General features: G+C 46.6%; 1 protein-coding gene across 1 annotated transcript in view; it reads left to right on the top strand.

The window, feature by feature from the left end:
- Positions 1 to 203: 203 nt before the first annotated feature.
- Positions 204 to 16,466, top strand: part of MTURN (maturin, neural progenitor differentiation regulator homolog) — a 34,778-nt gene continuing 18,515 nt past the window's right edge. The window contains exons 1-2 of the mRNA XM_052638740.1: positions 204 to 540; positions 15,108 to 15,230. Coding sequence (XP_052494700.1) covers positions 379 to 540; positions 15,108 to 15,230 — 285 coding nt within the window. The 5' untranslated portion in view covers positions 204 to 378. The remainder of the gene's footprint in view (positions 541 to 15,107; positions 15,231 to 16,466) is intronic.

Genomic DNA, 16,466 nt, shown 5'->3' with positions numbered 1-16,466 from the left:
GGAGCGCACGGTGCCTCCAGCCGTGCTCCGTCCACGCCCACTGTCAACCTCGCCCGGCCGGGCCGCGCCAGCCTCCGGGGCTGCCCGAAAAGGGGCGGGCGGAGAGGCGGAGCGGGGAGGAGCCGGGCGCGGCGCCGCGCAGTCCCTGGCCACCGCCCACCCGGTTACACACAGCATGTAAACAGTCCCCGCCGGGAGGAGCCCCGGGACCGGAGGGAGCCCGAGCCGCCCGGCCCCGCCGCCTGCCCGAGAGCCACAGAGCCGCGCGCTGCCCGTCCGGGAGGAGGGCGCCGGAGGAGAGGAGGGCGGGCGGCGGAGGGAGCGGGAGGCGGGCGGCGCGCGAGGAGGCTGAGGGAGCGGCGGGCGCGGCGGGCCAGGATGGATTTCCAGCAGCTGGCTGACGTTGCGGAGAAATGGTGCTCCAACACGCCCTTCGAGCTCATCGCCACCGAGGAGACCGAGCGCAGGATGGATTTCTACGCCGATCCCGGCGTCTCCTTCTACGTGTTGTGTCCGGACAACGGCTGCGGGGACAATTTTGTGAGTGCTCGGGGGAGGGACCGCCGCAGCGCGCGGGAGTGTGGACGCGCGGCCACTACCCTGGCTCCCCAGCTCCCGCTCGCCGGGGAGGCTGTGGGGCGTGAGGTGGGGGGGCGTAACCGCCTGCAGGCACCCCAACGCTCCGCGCTCCGCCCGGCGAGCCCCTGAGCTTGGCGCGTTGGGGTCAGCACTCTGGGTGAGGCCAGTAGGAGGCAGGCAGGGGCATCCTTAGAATCCGGGAAGCTGGGCTAGGGAGGGCAGTTTCCGGGACGCGACCCCGCGGCTCGAGCGCAGTGCTCGGCTAGAGCATCTCCGAGGATGTCTGCGCCTAGCGCCAGTCCGGGCCGGGGCGCACGGACCCTTCACTCCCGCAGGATCCGGAGTCCGGAGCTTCCTCCACCCAGGCGTCCCGTCCGGGTGAGGAATCCCGTTACCCTCTCAATGCGCAGACACAACTCCTCGAGTTTTCCCCGCCCTAGAGAACCCTCATCCCGACCCCTCTCCCCATGTTATTCTCGGTGGTATTAAGACACAAAGCCTCTGTCCACACTAGCGATGCCCCATCTCCTGGACCATCTTTGCGGAATTACACCCCGGATCTTAAAAAGGCACACGCGCGTGCGCACACAAACACACACACACACACACTCACACACAGAGGCACGCCTAGCCCCCTTTCCTCTTGTGCTTCCATTGCTCCTCTATGAGCTTCCAACGAGCTGTGTGGAGCCCAAAAGGTTCTCTCCTGCTGAGGCGGCGGCCTTGGCCCTGCCAGAGCCTTTCGGTTTTTCCAGATGGGGGTGAAATTCCCCCTCCCCATCCCACCTCCCGCCCCGCGCCGGGCTCGGAGGGACTTGGCCCTGAAACTGCGGTGTCCAAATTCTCGACTTTGTATCCTGCCCTCACTTGGGATCTTGGCGCTGGCAGTTAAGGAAGGGGAGGTAGAGGGCCGGGGAGTTGGGGTGGGAGGTGTGGAGACTGGGTGAGGATGGCGTTCCATGAAGTATTTGTAAGGACGGGGTAAAAATAATGGTCCCTACATGTAAGATGGAGGCGGCTATGGGCTCAGGTTACCGGCCTGAGTTGCCGGCCTGAGCCTGGAGCTGGCGCTGCTGCCGCCCCTGGGGACGGAGGTGGGGCAGTGCAGAGGCGCGGCCTGGCGCTGGCTCTTCAGGTGGGGTGAGACAAAGCTGGTTCAAAGCTCACGCTGTCTTGCACCCCAGCTACCACAGAAAGTTCGACAAGGAGTTAGCGTGATTGTCTTTCTTGGCCCCAGAGAGATGAAGTCTTCCATGTGACTTAACATGAAGCATGCCCCTCCCACCACCTCCATTCCACTCCACAAAGGTGAGAGACTCACCAGGCCCCAGTCTCCTAACCCTCTAGAAGAGGGATAGCCTTGAGAGACAGTCAAATTTGACTTGTGGCAGCGTGACTCTGGTCAAACGCATTTTAATGTTTTAAAATGCTCAGTGTACACATCTGAAAAATGGGTATAATACCGATCCCCAGGTGATCAAATAGATAATGCACCTGACAGTCTCCACTGCACAGCAAGGGCCCCACAAATTTGGGTCAGAGATCTGGGGTTCCCCAGAGCTTAGAACTTATCTCTTTAAGAGCCTCAATGTCTCACCTGTAAAATTAGGTTAATCAGAATGCCTCCATCATAGGTATTTGTGAAGTGCAAGTAAAATATAAATGTATGTAAGAACACTATTAACTGTAGTTAAAATAAGTAAGTGTTGTTTGTCAATGTGGAAGATCATTAAAAAGAGATTTCAGTTCAGTTCAGTTCAGTCGCTCAGTCGTGTCTGACTCTTTGCAACCCCATGAATTGCAGCATGCCAGGCCTCCCTGTCCATCACCAACTCCTGGAGTTCACTCAGACTCACGTCCATCTAGTCTGTGATGCCATCCAGCCATCTCATCCTCGGTCGTCCCCTTCTCCTCCTGCCCCCAATCCCTCCCAGCATCAGAGTCTTTTCCAATGAGTCAACTCTTCTCATGAGGTGGCCAAAGTACTGGAGTTTCAGCTTTAGCATCATTCCTTCCAAAGAAATCTCAGGGCTGATCTATTTACTCCATAGTAAAAGTATGAATAAGCACCAGGGATGTAGTGGAAATGGCACCAGGATCCAAGTAATTGCAGTGTTGGGGTTTGACTAGGAGTCCCTTCCACCCCTGGGCTTCCTTGGTCTGCTAGTGGCCTTTCCCCTCCTTACTGTGTGAAATGGGGCAGGAATCACTCATGGTTCCGGAACTCATGGTTCCACACAGCCATCCTGCTGTCACTGCAGGAGACATATCCAAAGAGAATAAGTGGGTGAAGAAAAGCAAGGCTGTTCTCTTGATTTGAATATGTTTAGCAAACCATCATTCAGAAACATGGAGTCTATCAGGCCTTTTTCAAGGCCACCCATGTTACATTTTAAATCTCCACCTGTATGAGTTAAATACTTGAAAGTATTTCTTTTGAAAGTATTCATTCACTGACAATTAAATGAAATAAATAGGAAAGAAAGAAAGTGGGGGCGGGGTGTGGGGAGTAATTCATTGGGCAGACCGGGCCTTTCTCAGTTTCTAGAGGCCATAATAAACAAGATGCCAAACACTGGAATTTTCTTAGCCCAAAACCTTGCCTCAGATTTGCAGGCCAGGTTTGTCAAGATGCTGTTTGCCTCTAGTTGAAGAAACTCAGACCTGAAGAAAATGTCCTACCTCTGTCCATTGCTTTTTCCCAGGAGAATCTGCTAAGTATTAGAAGAAATTTGAGATGCATGGAATCCTTGTAATCTGAAGGATTTGTAAACAATAAGAATATTTACATAGCATTTCTCAGTTTACAAAGTGTTTTTATAGCATTCATTCATTTAACATTTATTGAGGGCTCACTCTGTACGTGGTCAGGGCTACTTTGAATAGGACCATTCTCTTCATCTGAGAAACAGTGTGGTATAATGCCTAGGGGCACAGGCTCTGGGGCAGGCTACTCAAGCTTTCACCCCGGCTCCCCACATCTAACTTTGTGCCTCAGAGGAAGTTGTTTAACCCTTCTCTGTCATAACTTCCACATCTGTAAAATAGAGATGATATTAGTATCTCCCTAGCGGATTTGTTTGAGAACAGCGCCTAAAGTGGGGATGATATTAACAATGTCAGGCAGAGTTTCCACATAGCAGTCCCTCTGGATCTATTTAAAATGTCGATAAAAACATCAGGTTGTGTTCTTACCACTCCCTCCCTCTCCTAAACTGACTTCCCATCACTTTTGCAATAAAACCTGAGCTTTCCTGGGTTCAAGCCCCTACACGATCTGCCTCCCGCCACCTCTCTGACCTCATCCTGGCCCATTCTTCCCCCTTGCTTAGTGTGTTCCTGCCACACTGGCCTTTCTGGTCTTTAGAGAAACCAAGCTCATTCTTGCCTTAGGGCCTTTATATCTGCTGTTCCCTCTCCCTAAAACACTCTTCCCCCACATCCTTTCATAGCTCCTTTCTTTATACCATTGCAGCCTGGGAGAAGCCTTCCTGACCACATACTCCCTTACTTCACCCTCTTTTATTCTTACCATAGCACTCACTAATACTTGATAGGCCACTGCCTATTCTGCCTCGCCCACTAGCCTATTAAGCTTCATGAGACCTTATTCATCCCTGTATGGCAGCACTCAGAACATGCCAGACATGTGATAGATATTCAGTCCATGTTTGCAAGAATGAATGAATGAGTAATAGCTCAGTATAGAAGACATGTTAAATTTCAAGAGTGACAGCTTCAAAGACAGCTACCACTTAAGTGTGAATTACCATGTATCAGACTTTGTATGTATGAACCCATTTAATCTTAGTAATCTCAGAAGCCACGCTCTATAATTATCTCCACTTTACAGATGAGAAAACTGAAGCCAAGTGAGGTTTACTAACTTCCTTACAGCTAATAGATGGTAGCCGTGAACTGAATACCTGGCACTACAGGGGTGACAACAGGGGACCCGATTCAGACTTGAGTTCAAGGGCTACATCTTATTGAGCTTCACAAAAATTCTGTAAGGTGGGTATTACTATTTTATAGGCGAGGAAACCGACGCTAGTAACTTTAAGGACTCAGCCAGGACTATGCCAGTAAGAAGTGACAGAGTCAGGACTTGAGCCAAAGCCCAGAGGGCTGTCCCTTCCACCATGCAGAAGGTCTCCTGGACAGGATCAGGCTGGGGCCTAGGAACAAGGACTTCTTTTTGTCTCTCCTCTCTTTGGCAGCTCCTGGGCCCCTTGTGAACTCCTTCCCCTGCTTGCTTTACAGGCCATGTGGTCCCTTTGCAAACTGCTGCTGATTCAAGTCTCTCTCTATGGATGGCTGGGGAGTTCAGGTCTGGGATAAAATGCTGCCAGTGCCCTGTGTGTGCTGAGGGTTCAGGGACACGGCTACCCTGCCTGGCTCTTTGGGTGTCACAGGGAGGGTGCCGAGAGCTTAGACAGGTGGCACGCCCATCCTCTGCCAGCTCGAAAGGTCCCCAGGGTTTGGTCAGGCTTGAGGAATGGGGCGTTGGCAGCCACTAACATGCCAGACGGACAGAGGGGCACGTGCTCCTGGGCATGGCAGCACCAGCTGCTTTCCCTCCTCGCCTCGTCCTGGAGAAAAGAGCTCTCTGGAAACAAAGCCCACTGCCCAGCCTCTCCCTGCTGCTGATGGTGAGGGGGTGGGGGGCACTCCCTTATTGTCCTGCCAACCATTCACAACATGTTTGGTTCTACATGTATAGTTTAATCGCTCCTCAATACAAAAACAAAGATAGCTGTTGTCATAGTATTAAAGAAAAATGTTTTATTTATAGAAGAACTATGTGATTTAACTTTGTATGTGTCCCTATGACTGTGACTTTATATGTATATATATAGATATAATCCCCATTTTCATTCTAGGCATGTCTCTATTATTAACTGTGTGACTAAATAACCTTTTTATTTTGGAGAAAGAAGATATAACTTGTTTGAATGAGGTTGCATCATTTTGTTTCCATGGTGGTATAGTGAAGAGAAGGCCCTGTCTTGTTCAATTTAAACCCTATCCTTAGTTTCCTCTTCTGTCTAATGGGGATAATCATACCTATATTACATTATTTGCAGGTTAAATGAGCAGTAGTGGTAAACTGTAAAGCTTCCTATGTTGGCCATGTATTATTCATCTAAAGAGATTACATCAGGGAAAAAGATATGTCCTTTATCATTCATGGAGTGGTAATCCCAAGGAGAGTAAATTTTTGCTAATATAAACTCAAGTAAGGGGGAGAAGACATAAGCACTCATCGGCCTCTGCTAAATGAGAAGCAGTTTATCTCTTGGAACCTTTTCTTTTAGATTTTTTTTATGTGGACCACTTTTAAAGTCTTTATTGAATTTGTTACAATATTGCTTCTGTTTTATGTTTTGGTGTTTTGGCCATGTGGCATGTGGAATCTTAGGATCTTAGTTCCCCTACAGGGGGTCAGACCCACATGTCCCTGCATTGGAAGGCAAAGTCTTAACCACAAGACTGCCAGGGAGGTCCCTCTCTTGAAATCTGAAATCTTTATATCCACCCTGTTGTGCTTAGTAGCTCAGTCGTGTCTGACTCTTTGCAACCCTGTGGACTGTAGCCTACCAGGCTCCTCTGTCCATGGAGTTCTCCAGGCAAGTATACTGGAGTGGGTTCCCATGCCCTCTTCCAGGGGATCTTCCCAACCCAGGGATGGAACCTGCAGCTCCTGCTTTATCAGGTGGATTCTTTACCACTGTGCCACCTGGGAAGCCCATGTCCACCCTGGGGGTATTATTATTTTCTTTGACTTGCAAAGGAAGGAGCTGAGGCTCAGGTTGAAAGCAAGACATCTCTCTTGATATCCTGGCTTTGCCCGTTGCTTCATGTGTGACCATAGACAAGTTGTTTAAACTTTCTGAGTCTCAGTTTCCTCCTTGATAAACCAGATCAGTGTTTGACACCAAGAGCAGATTGGAGGTATGGTCAGACATGTTCAGAAATAATGCTGGCTGTCATGAGATGGCTTGCCACTCTTACCTCACCTCTTATGTGGGTAGCAGTCAGTTTTGGGTTAAGCCGTACCAACTTAAAATGGACTCCCCAGAACTGCTGGCAGCAGAAAACCCACGTGGTGAGACTGAGGCGCTTCACAATGGCCCTTTGACACAGATAGCTGAGTCCTGGGAGGACAGCGGGTGTGTTCTTCGCTCCCTGCCATCCCCAACTCTGCCTAAGCACCAGGAAGTCAAGCACCATCCCCACAAGTGTTAGAACAGTAGGAGCATACAGACTGTGATCAAAAAGGTATTTGTCATTTGAATTACTTTAATAATCTACCTCCATTCTTGGATAAGCTAGATATTCTTATCTCTACTACAGAAAACAGAAAGGTGCTCATTTTCCCATTTGCAGTTGACATTGTTTTATTGTCTTAAACCAGATGAGCTTTGATAAGAAACTCCATCCCAACTTAAAGACAGAAATAAGGGCCACAGATGACATGTGCTGAAATCAGAGTTCTCACTGGGGATTTTCAGCTCCAAATGGGCAGGAATCTATAGGAAAGAGTAGGCTTGCTCAGGGCAGGTACAAGTTGGGGCCGCTTCACTGCAAACCATGCTGTCCTGAGAATTGGAAGTGGTTTTAGTTGATCATGACATTTAGATTTTTTTTTTAATGTAATTGATTGCATGCTATGTTGCTTTAGTTGTATCCAATTCTTTGTGATCCCATGGACTGTAACCCTCCAGGCTTCTCTGTCCATGAGATTTTTCAGACAAGAATACTGGGGTGGCTTGCCATACCTTCCTCCATAGGCTCTTCCCGACCCAGGGATTGAACCTGCATTTCTTGTGTCTCCTCCACTGTAGGTGGATTCTTTACCCCTGAGCCACCCGGGAAGCCCTTTTAATGTAATGTTGTTTAGTTGCTCAGTCATGTTTGACTCTTCGCGACACCATGGACTGCAGCACACTAGGCTTCCCTGTCCTTCACCGTCTCCCAGAGCTTGCTTAGACTCATGTCTATCGAGTCAGTGAGGCCAACCAACCATCTCAGCCTCTGTCGTCCCCTTCTCCTCCTGCCTTTCCCAGCATCAGGGTCTTTTTTAACGAGTCAGTTCTTTGCATCAGGTGGCCAAAGTATTGGAGTTTCAGCCTCAGCATCAGTCCTTCCAAAGAATGTTCAAGACTGATTTCCTTTAGGATGAACTGGTTGGATCTCCTTACAGTCCAAGGCACTCTCAAGCATCTTTTCCAACACCACAGTTCAAAAGCATCAGTTCTTCAGTGTTCAGCCCTCTTTATGGTCCAACTCTCACATCCATTCATGACTACTGGAAAAACCATAGCTTTGACTAGATGGACCTTTGTCAGCAAAGTAATGTAATGCCCATCCTCAAATATGAGGTTAGTCACAGTTCTGGTCTATCCTCAAACGGTGGTCCCAGAACCAGCAACATAAGCATCACCTGGAACTTGTTAGAAATGCAGTGTCAGAAATTCCTGTTTGGGATCCAGCGATGGTGTTTTGATAAGCCTCCAGGTGACTGAGAGGGCTTCCCTGGTGGCTCAGACGGTAAAGAATCTGCCTGCAAAGGGGGAGACCTGGGTTCGATCCCTTGGTCGGGAAGATCCCCTGGAGGAGGGCATGACAACCCACTCCCGTATTGTTGCCGGAAGAATCCTATGGATGTAGGAGCCTGGTGGACTACAGTCCATGGAGCCGTGAAGAGTCAGAAGTGAGTAAGCACCGCACAGGTCACTGAGATGCACTCTAACGCTGAAGAACCAGCTCTTTCCCCTCCTTTGTGAAGCCTTTCCTTGGCATTTCTAATACTGTAACAGTCCGTGTCTGTGATCTGCCTTGGCTCTCACGACCAGACTGGAAGTTCAGTACATTCTGTTCCCTGATGTATATTTGCCAAGGAATTAACATTGTTCAGAACCACAGGTTCCCTGACCCCTTGCTATAGTTTTTTTATGGCCAGAGTGGGTGTTTGGTTTCTCATGCTTAAGATATTTTCCAAGTGAAAGGCCTTGTGGCCATGCCCTGTGGTGCCGGACTCTGGGTCAAGTTCCCGTTTGTCCTTGTACAAAGGCTAGACCCCAGATCTTGCTTTCAGGTGCTTTAGCCCAGCCGTCAGATACTCTCTCTGCCCTCCCCTGGTTTTGGAATAGGCCTCTCTAATTTTCTAAGAGTAACCCTCCTGCCCCTGGAGAAAGAAATGGCAACCCACTCAGGTATTCTTGCCTAGGGAATCCCAGGCGGGCTACAGTCCATGAGGTCACAAAGAGTTGGACACGACTTAGCGACGGAACAACAACTACAGCGCTCCTGCCCCTAGTCCCATTCCTGTTAGTTCTGAAGAGTTGGCCTGTTTTGTCTGTGGGCACTGCCTCGGGTCCCTGGTTGCTTGTCTTCCTTTGCATAGGCCTCTGCAGAGCAGTGGCAGCCAATCTGTGTTCCATCCATGGCATGTGCCAGGCTTGTTTCCCTGGCACTGCTGTCCTGATCTCACTGGTTTTTACATGATTCTTCTGTTGTTTTCCCTTTGTCTTTTTTTCCCCAACTACAGACTTATTTTTTAGCTCACCTCACCTTGTATTCTGTAGATTTTCGCTGACTGCCATGAGTAGTCTTAGAAGGGGGCAGTTTCAGTAAATAAAACTGAATACCTTTTGTTATGAGATACAGTGGATATGAAATAATTAGCATTTAGTAAGTGATGTTTTATAAGCGGCTGTGTACACCTGGGTTTGTCTCATTCCAAACCCCCTGTTCTGTCAGGTTATCACATGGGCAGGGATTCAGCTGAAACTCTTTTCTAAAACCAGAAAACCAACACTGCTGGCAATGCGGGATAAGTTAGAAAGCCACGTCAAGGAAATTTAGGGAGAATGGACAGGAAGGCCTTTCCCAGGTGTTAAGTCTTTCTTCTCCAGAGCTTCCCTGGTGGCTCAGCGGTGAAGAATTCACCTGCAGTGCAGGAGCTGCAGGAGGCGCAGGAGCTGCAGGAGACGCAGGAGACGCAGGTTCCATCCCCGGGTCAGGAAGATCCCCTGGAGGGAGGGCATGGCAACCTACTCCAGTGTTCTTGCCTGAAGAATCCCATGGACACGTAAGAGTCAGACATGATGGAAGTGACTTAGCAGACATGTATGCAAGTCTTTCTTCTCCAATGTATTTATAAATCAGCAACTCCAAAAGTGGAGTAATGAAAATGGTGGCGTGAATAACCTCCTCTGCATGAGGCTGTAGATACCTTAGAAACACTTAAGCTGCAGAAACTGATTGCCCGGTGGTGGTGGATACACTGTGATTCTGTTACAGTTTGAGTGATATTGGGGAAGGAAATGGCAACCCACTCCACTATTCTTGGCTGAAGAATCCCGTGGACAGAGGTGCCTGATGGGCTACAATCGATGGGATTGCAAAGAGTTGGACACGACTGAGCGACTAACACTTTGAGTGATATACTTTTCTTAATTTATTTCCTTAATTTGTAACTTAAAATACTTTTTTTTAAAAAAAAGATAGTTAAAAAACAGGCTATATTTGTAAAAAAAAAAAAAAAAAATACAAGGTTTTCATAGATACACCTGCTTCTGAATTAATTCTAACCCAAGTTGCCTTGGATAGTGTTCTCAGTGAAGTCACATAGGCTGTCTGATTTAGCGCTACTGAGGGTGGAAATCCCCCACACCATCCTGAAAATGCAAAAGGGGAAATAGGGGACTTATAGCCATCATTTATTGAAAAGCTATTGTACTATCTGCCAGCCAGGCACTGTACTAGGTACTTAATCAACTTTTTACTTTCTCTGTAATCTTCATAACAAGTCTAGGGAAGAAGGCAGGCCTAAGATTTTCCTTTGTGTGGTGCTAGGTGTTAATCCCATCTCTGACTTGGATAAGAATTTGAAATATGCCAGAACTTTTTAAAATTTGAGTTTGAAATAGGTGTTGAGCCAAACTTGTATTAAGGTGGACTTTATTGTTCTTGCTGAATCCCCACTAAGAATCAAGTGCAATAATGGATTTAAAGGCACTTTGTACAAGAGAAGACTCTACACATGGACATCACCAGATGGTCAACACTGAAATCAGATTGATTATATTCTTTGCAGCCAAAGATGGAGAAGCTCTATACAGTCAGCAAAAACAAGCAAGCTGTGGCTCAGATCATGAGCTCGTTATTGCCAAATTCAGACTTAAATTGAAGAAAGTAGGGAAAACCACTAGACCATTCAGCTATGACCTAAATCAAATCCCTTATGATTATACAGTGGAAGTGAGAAATAGATTTAAGGGACTAGATCTGATAGATAGAGTGCCTGATGAACTATGGACTGAGATTCATGACATTGTACAAGAGACAGGGATCAAGATCATCCCCATGGAAAAGAAATCCAAAAAAGCAAAATGGCTGTCTGAGGAGGCCTTATAAATAGCTGTGAAAAGAAGAGAAGCAAAAAGGAAAGATATAAGCATCTGAATGCAGAGTTCCAAAGAATAGCAAGAAGAGATAAGAAAGCCTTCCTCAGCAATCAATGCAAAGAAATAGAGGAAAACAACAGAATGGGGAAGACTAGAGATCTCTTCAAGAAAATTAGAGATACCAAGGGAACATTTCATGCAAAGATGGGCTCGATAAAGGACAGAAATGGTATGGACCTAACAGAAGCAGAAGATATTAAGAAGAGGTGGCAAGAATACACAGAAGAACTGTACAAAAAAAGATCTTCACGACCAAGATAATCACGATGGTATGATCACTCACCTAGAGCCAGACCTCCTGGAATGTGAAGTCAAGTGGGCCTTAGAAAGCATCACTACGAACAAAGCTAGTGGAGGTGATGGAATTCCAGTGGAGCTATTTCAAATCTTGAAAGATGATGCTGTGAAAGTGCTGCACTCAATATGCCAACAAATTTGGAAAACTCAGCAGTGGCCACAGGACTGGAAAAGGGCAGTTTTCATTCCAATCCCAAAGAAAGGCAATGCCAAAGAATGCTCAAACTACCGCACAATTGCACTCATCTCACACGCCGGTAAAGTAATGCTCAAAATTCTCCAAGCCAGGCTTCAGCAATATGTGAACTGTAAACTCCCAGATGTTCAAGCTGGTTTTAGAAAAGGCAGAGGAACCAGAGATCAAATTGCCAACATCCTCTGGATCATGGAAAAAGCAAGAGAGTTCCAGAAAAACATCTATTTCTGCTTTATTGACTATGCCAAAGCCTTTGACTGTGTGGATCACAATAAACTGTGGAAAATTCTGAAAGAGATGGGAATACCAGACCACCTGACCTGCTGTTTGAGAAATCTGTTTCCAGGTCAGGAAGCAACAGTTAGAACTAGACATGGAACAACAGACTGGTTCCAAGTAGGACAAGGAGTACATCAAGGCTGTATATTGTCACCGTGCTTATTTAACTTATATGTAGAGTACATCATGAGAAATGCTGGACTGGAAGAAACACAAGCTGGAATCAAGATTGCTGGGAGAAATATCAATAACCTCAGATATGCAGATGATACCACCCTTATGGCAGAAAGTGAAGAGGAACTAAAAAGCTTCTTGATGAAAGTGAAAGAGGAGAGTGAAAAAGTTGGCCTAAAGCTCAACATTCAGAAAACTAAGATCATGGCATCTGGTCCCATCACTTCATGGGAAATAGATGGGGAAACAGTGGAAACAGTGGCTGACTTTATTTTGGGGGGCTCCAAAATCACTGCAGATGGTGATTGAAGCCATGAAATTAAAAGACACTTACTCCTTGGAAGGAAAGTTATGACCAACCTAGATAGCATATTGAAAAGCAGAGACATTGCTTTGCCAACAAAGGTCCATCTAGTCAAGGCTGTGGTTTTTCCAGTGGTCACGTATGGATGTGAAAGTTGGACTATAAAGAAAGCTGGGCACCAAAGAATTGATGCTTTTGAACTGTGGTGTTGGAGAAGACTCCTGAGAGTCCCTTGGACTGCAAGGAGATCCAACTAGTCCATTCTAAAGGAGATCAATCCTGGTGTTCATTGGAAGGACTGATGCTAAAGCTGAAACTCCAGTACTTTGGTCACCTCATGCGAAGAGTTGACTCATTGGAAAAGACTCTGATGCTGGGAGGGATTGGGGGCAGGAGGAGAAGGGGATGACAGAGGATTAGATGGCTGGATGGTATCACCGACTTGATGGACGTGAGTCTGAGTGAACTCCGGGAGTTGGTGATGGACAGGGAGGCCTGGCGTGCTGTGATTCATGGGGTTGCAAAGAGTCAGACACGACTGAGCAACTGAACTGAACTGTACTATTATGCTTTTTGTACAATGCAAGAGACGATTACATGACTGGCATTTTAGTGACTCTACAACTTTAAGGGCCTCCACTTAATAGGGAATCATGTTTGAACTGTTCTCTAAAGTTAGAGAATCTAGAAGGTATCTTTATTAGGTCACGGAGGAAGCTACTCTAGAAGTCTGCTGGAAATAGAGCGGCATGTATCAGAATTGGACTTTCACATCTGTGAAACACAGATAATTGGGGTGTAACGATGGCATATTAGCACGTTATTCTCTCTTGAATCTGAGCAGCGTTTTCAGTTCTTTCCAGTTCCTGAGGATACTGCAGTGAAAAGGAAGAAGGGAAAATCTGTTTATTGCATGTTGGGCCTATGACTTTCTGGGGGTGATGCTCTAATCATTTGTATTAATAGCAGGGGTAAGTATATGCTTGACATGGACCATTTCTCCAAATTGATCTGTCCCTTGCTGCCCAGTGCCTGTTCCTTGCTCTCAGCTGGCAAACATCTTCCTCTCCTCTACACTTTTTTCACCAGTGTTGAGCTGTCATTGATCCGGCCCCTGTAAACAGCAATGCTTGGTACCTGACTGACACCCTGATATTATCCTGGTCTTCAGTAACCCCTATCCCCATCCTGTTGTGCAGATATGCAGAGCAGGGGGCTTCTGCATCTTCATCTCTCAAACTAGTTTCTTGGGCTTATTCCAGATCCTTGAACATTTATGGGAGAAACTAGCCAAGTCTTAAAGATGTGCTAAAATGGATATCCTCATGTGGGAAAGTAAAAAAAATATTTGTCTAGCCTAAGAAAAAATAAAGCCTATATCAGTTTCCTCCTGGTGCATGTTAACATCACAAAGTGTTGCTTGGGTACGTTGCCCTCTTTTATATATATATATATATATATGTGTGTGTGTGTGTGTGTGTGTGTGTGTGTGTGTGTGTGTGTATATAAAATAATTTTTATTTATTTTTCTTTTTTTGGCTTTGCTGGGTCTTCACTGCTACATGGGCTTTTCTCTAGTCGAGGCAAGTGGGGGCTGCCCTCTAGTTGCACAGGCTTCTCTTGTTGCAGAGCAGAGGCTCTAGGTGCAGGGGCTTTGGTAGTTGCTGCACCTGGGCTCAAAGAGTTGCAGCTCCTGGGCTCTGGAAGATAGGCTTGTTAGTTGTGGCACTGCTCCACAGCATGTGGGATCTTCTTGACACAGGAATTGAACCCACATCTCCTGCATTGGCAGGTAGATTTTTTACCATTGTGCCTCCAGGGAAGCCCTACAATGTCCTCTTAAAGCATTTTAAGGGAAGGTGAGATTTCAGAGAGCCTTTGTTTCCTGGTGAGTAGGGATGACTTTTCCATGTGTTCTCCTAAATTCATTTCATTTTTTTTTCTTTTTTTAAATTAAAAAAAAATTTTTTATTTTTACTTTATTTTGCTTTACAATACTGTATTGGTTTTGCCATACATTGACATGAATCAGCTATGGGTATACATGAGTTCCCAATCCTGAACCCCCCTCCCACCTCCCACCCCATATCATCTCTCTGGATCATCCTCGTGTACCAGCCCCAAGCATCTTGTATCCTGTATCGAACATAGACTGGCGATTCGTTTCTTACATAATAGTATACATGTTTCAATTTTGAAGCAAAGTGACCATCGCCCTCACTCTCAGGCTAATCTGGGTAAAGAATGTTTCCGAGTAAGCAGTTACAAACTCGTTCTTAATCCTTCAGCCATTGCTGAAGGCAGTGGTAAGGATTATGCAAGCTCTTGGTTTCTCCTCCCTCCCATTTTAAAGCCACCCTAAATGGCAATCCACTCCAGTACTCTTGCCTTGAAAATCTCATGGACGGAGGAGCTTGGTGCAGGCTACTATCCATGGGGTCACAAAGAGTCAGGCACAACTGAGCGACTTCATTTTCACTTTCACTTTGCCAGCATCAGGAGAGGGACATCGGAAATCACGGGAAGGGGAATATTGATCCCCCTGCCCTTTTACTATGTATGGGCAGATCTGATGGAAAATTGAGCAGGTGAGATTATGGACCAGGAGCACGGGGGCTTTCTGCAGGGTATTCATTTTCTGCCTTCAATACAAGTCAAGAATAACTATATGGATTTTTACTCTGGAATGGAGGCCTTCTTCAAATTCACATAATTGAAAAAATCTTCTTGGTTTTGTGTATTTCAGACTGAGTAGAATAACTGTGTCTTTGTTTTCTCCTTTCCCTTACTGGTGGGCACGCAGCACGTGTGGAGTGAGAGTGAAGACTGCCTGCCTTTCTTGCAGCTAGCACAGGATTACATCTCCTCCTGCGGCAAGAAGACACTCCATGAAGTCTTGGAAAAAGTCTTCAAGTCTTTCAGACCTGTAGGTGCCTGCTTGGCTTCCAAAGCTGTCTTATTGTCTCCAGTGACTGTGCTCTGAATAACACGGATTGTGGGGAAGTGGGCAAAACCCGGAATGACTAATTGTTTTTCTCTTGTCTGCCCTGTGGCTTAAAGATAGCAGTTCGTGGAGGGAGGCTGAAGGCGGAGAGGGAGGGGGAACGGGGTGCGACACAGCTGTTTGTTGCAGGGATGATGGTTATTTCTAGCATCCCTTGAGTTAAGAATCTCTGATTGGGTGGGAAGCACACAGTCTTTTATGAGACAACTGAGTATTCCGGTTCTCATCCAGTAGACTTAAAACCAAAATGCTTGCAAGTGCTATGGAGGATCTCTTGTAATAGAAAATTGCCAGAAGGCAGTATAAAGGATATACCCTCATGTGGATGGATATGGAGGCGAAGAAACAGGACAGTTGTTCTTTTCTCTTTTGATAAAGTCTCTTGTAGAGAGCTTGCTTCCCCCACCCCACCCCCCCGCCCCCCAGCCTCCTTAGGATTTAGGAATCTGGATGTTTGTGGTTAGCTGATGGTTTGTTTCATTCTAGATGAAAAGTATGTGAAATGAATACTCACCCCTATTTTATAAACTACTTCTCTCTCTTTATTGGAAGACAAAGTCAGATTGTGTGACATTTCCCCCAAGTTCACTTCCCTGCCCACTGTAAGCACTCTACAGTTTCAATGTTATTTCTTCTAGAATTTCCTTTTTTTTTTTCAAATCTTTTAATATAGTATCTACTTCTTTTTTTATAATTTTAGTTTTGGCTGTGTTGGGTCTTTGTTGCTGCTCTGGGTTTTCTCTAGTTGCAGTAAGCCGGGGCTATTCCTCTAGCTGTGGGAGGAACTAGTCTAGCCCGGGCTTCCCATTGTGGTGGTCTCTTGTTGCGGAGCACAGGCTCTAGTGTGTGCGGGCTTTAGTATTTGCAGCACATGGGTTCAGTGGTTGTGGTTCCCGAGCTCTAGAGCACAGGCTCAGTCCCACACGGGCTTAGTTGCTCCAAGGCCTGTGGGATCTTCCCTGATCAGGTATTGAATGCATGTCTCCTACATTGGCAGGGGGATTCTTTACCACTGACCCGTGACCCACCAGGGAAAACCCTAGTATCTATTTCTTTCTTGGAATCTTCAAACTTGTTTTTGTTTCTCTGAACATGGTAGGCTTAGCTGCATAAGAGACTTTGGGATATTCCAGTGTTTCAAAATTTTGAAGTCTATTT

This window comes from Budorcas taxicolor, chromosome 4, assembly GCF_023091745.1.
Source record: "Budorcas taxicolor isolate Tak-1 chromosome 4, Takin1.1, whole genome shotgun sequence".
Classification (NCBI taxonomy): domain Eukaryota; kingdom Metazoa; phylum Chordata; class Mammalia; order Artiodactyla; family Bovidae; genus Budorcas; species Budorcas taxicolor.
This window is presented reverse-complemented; position numbering and strand designations above follow the sequence as displayed.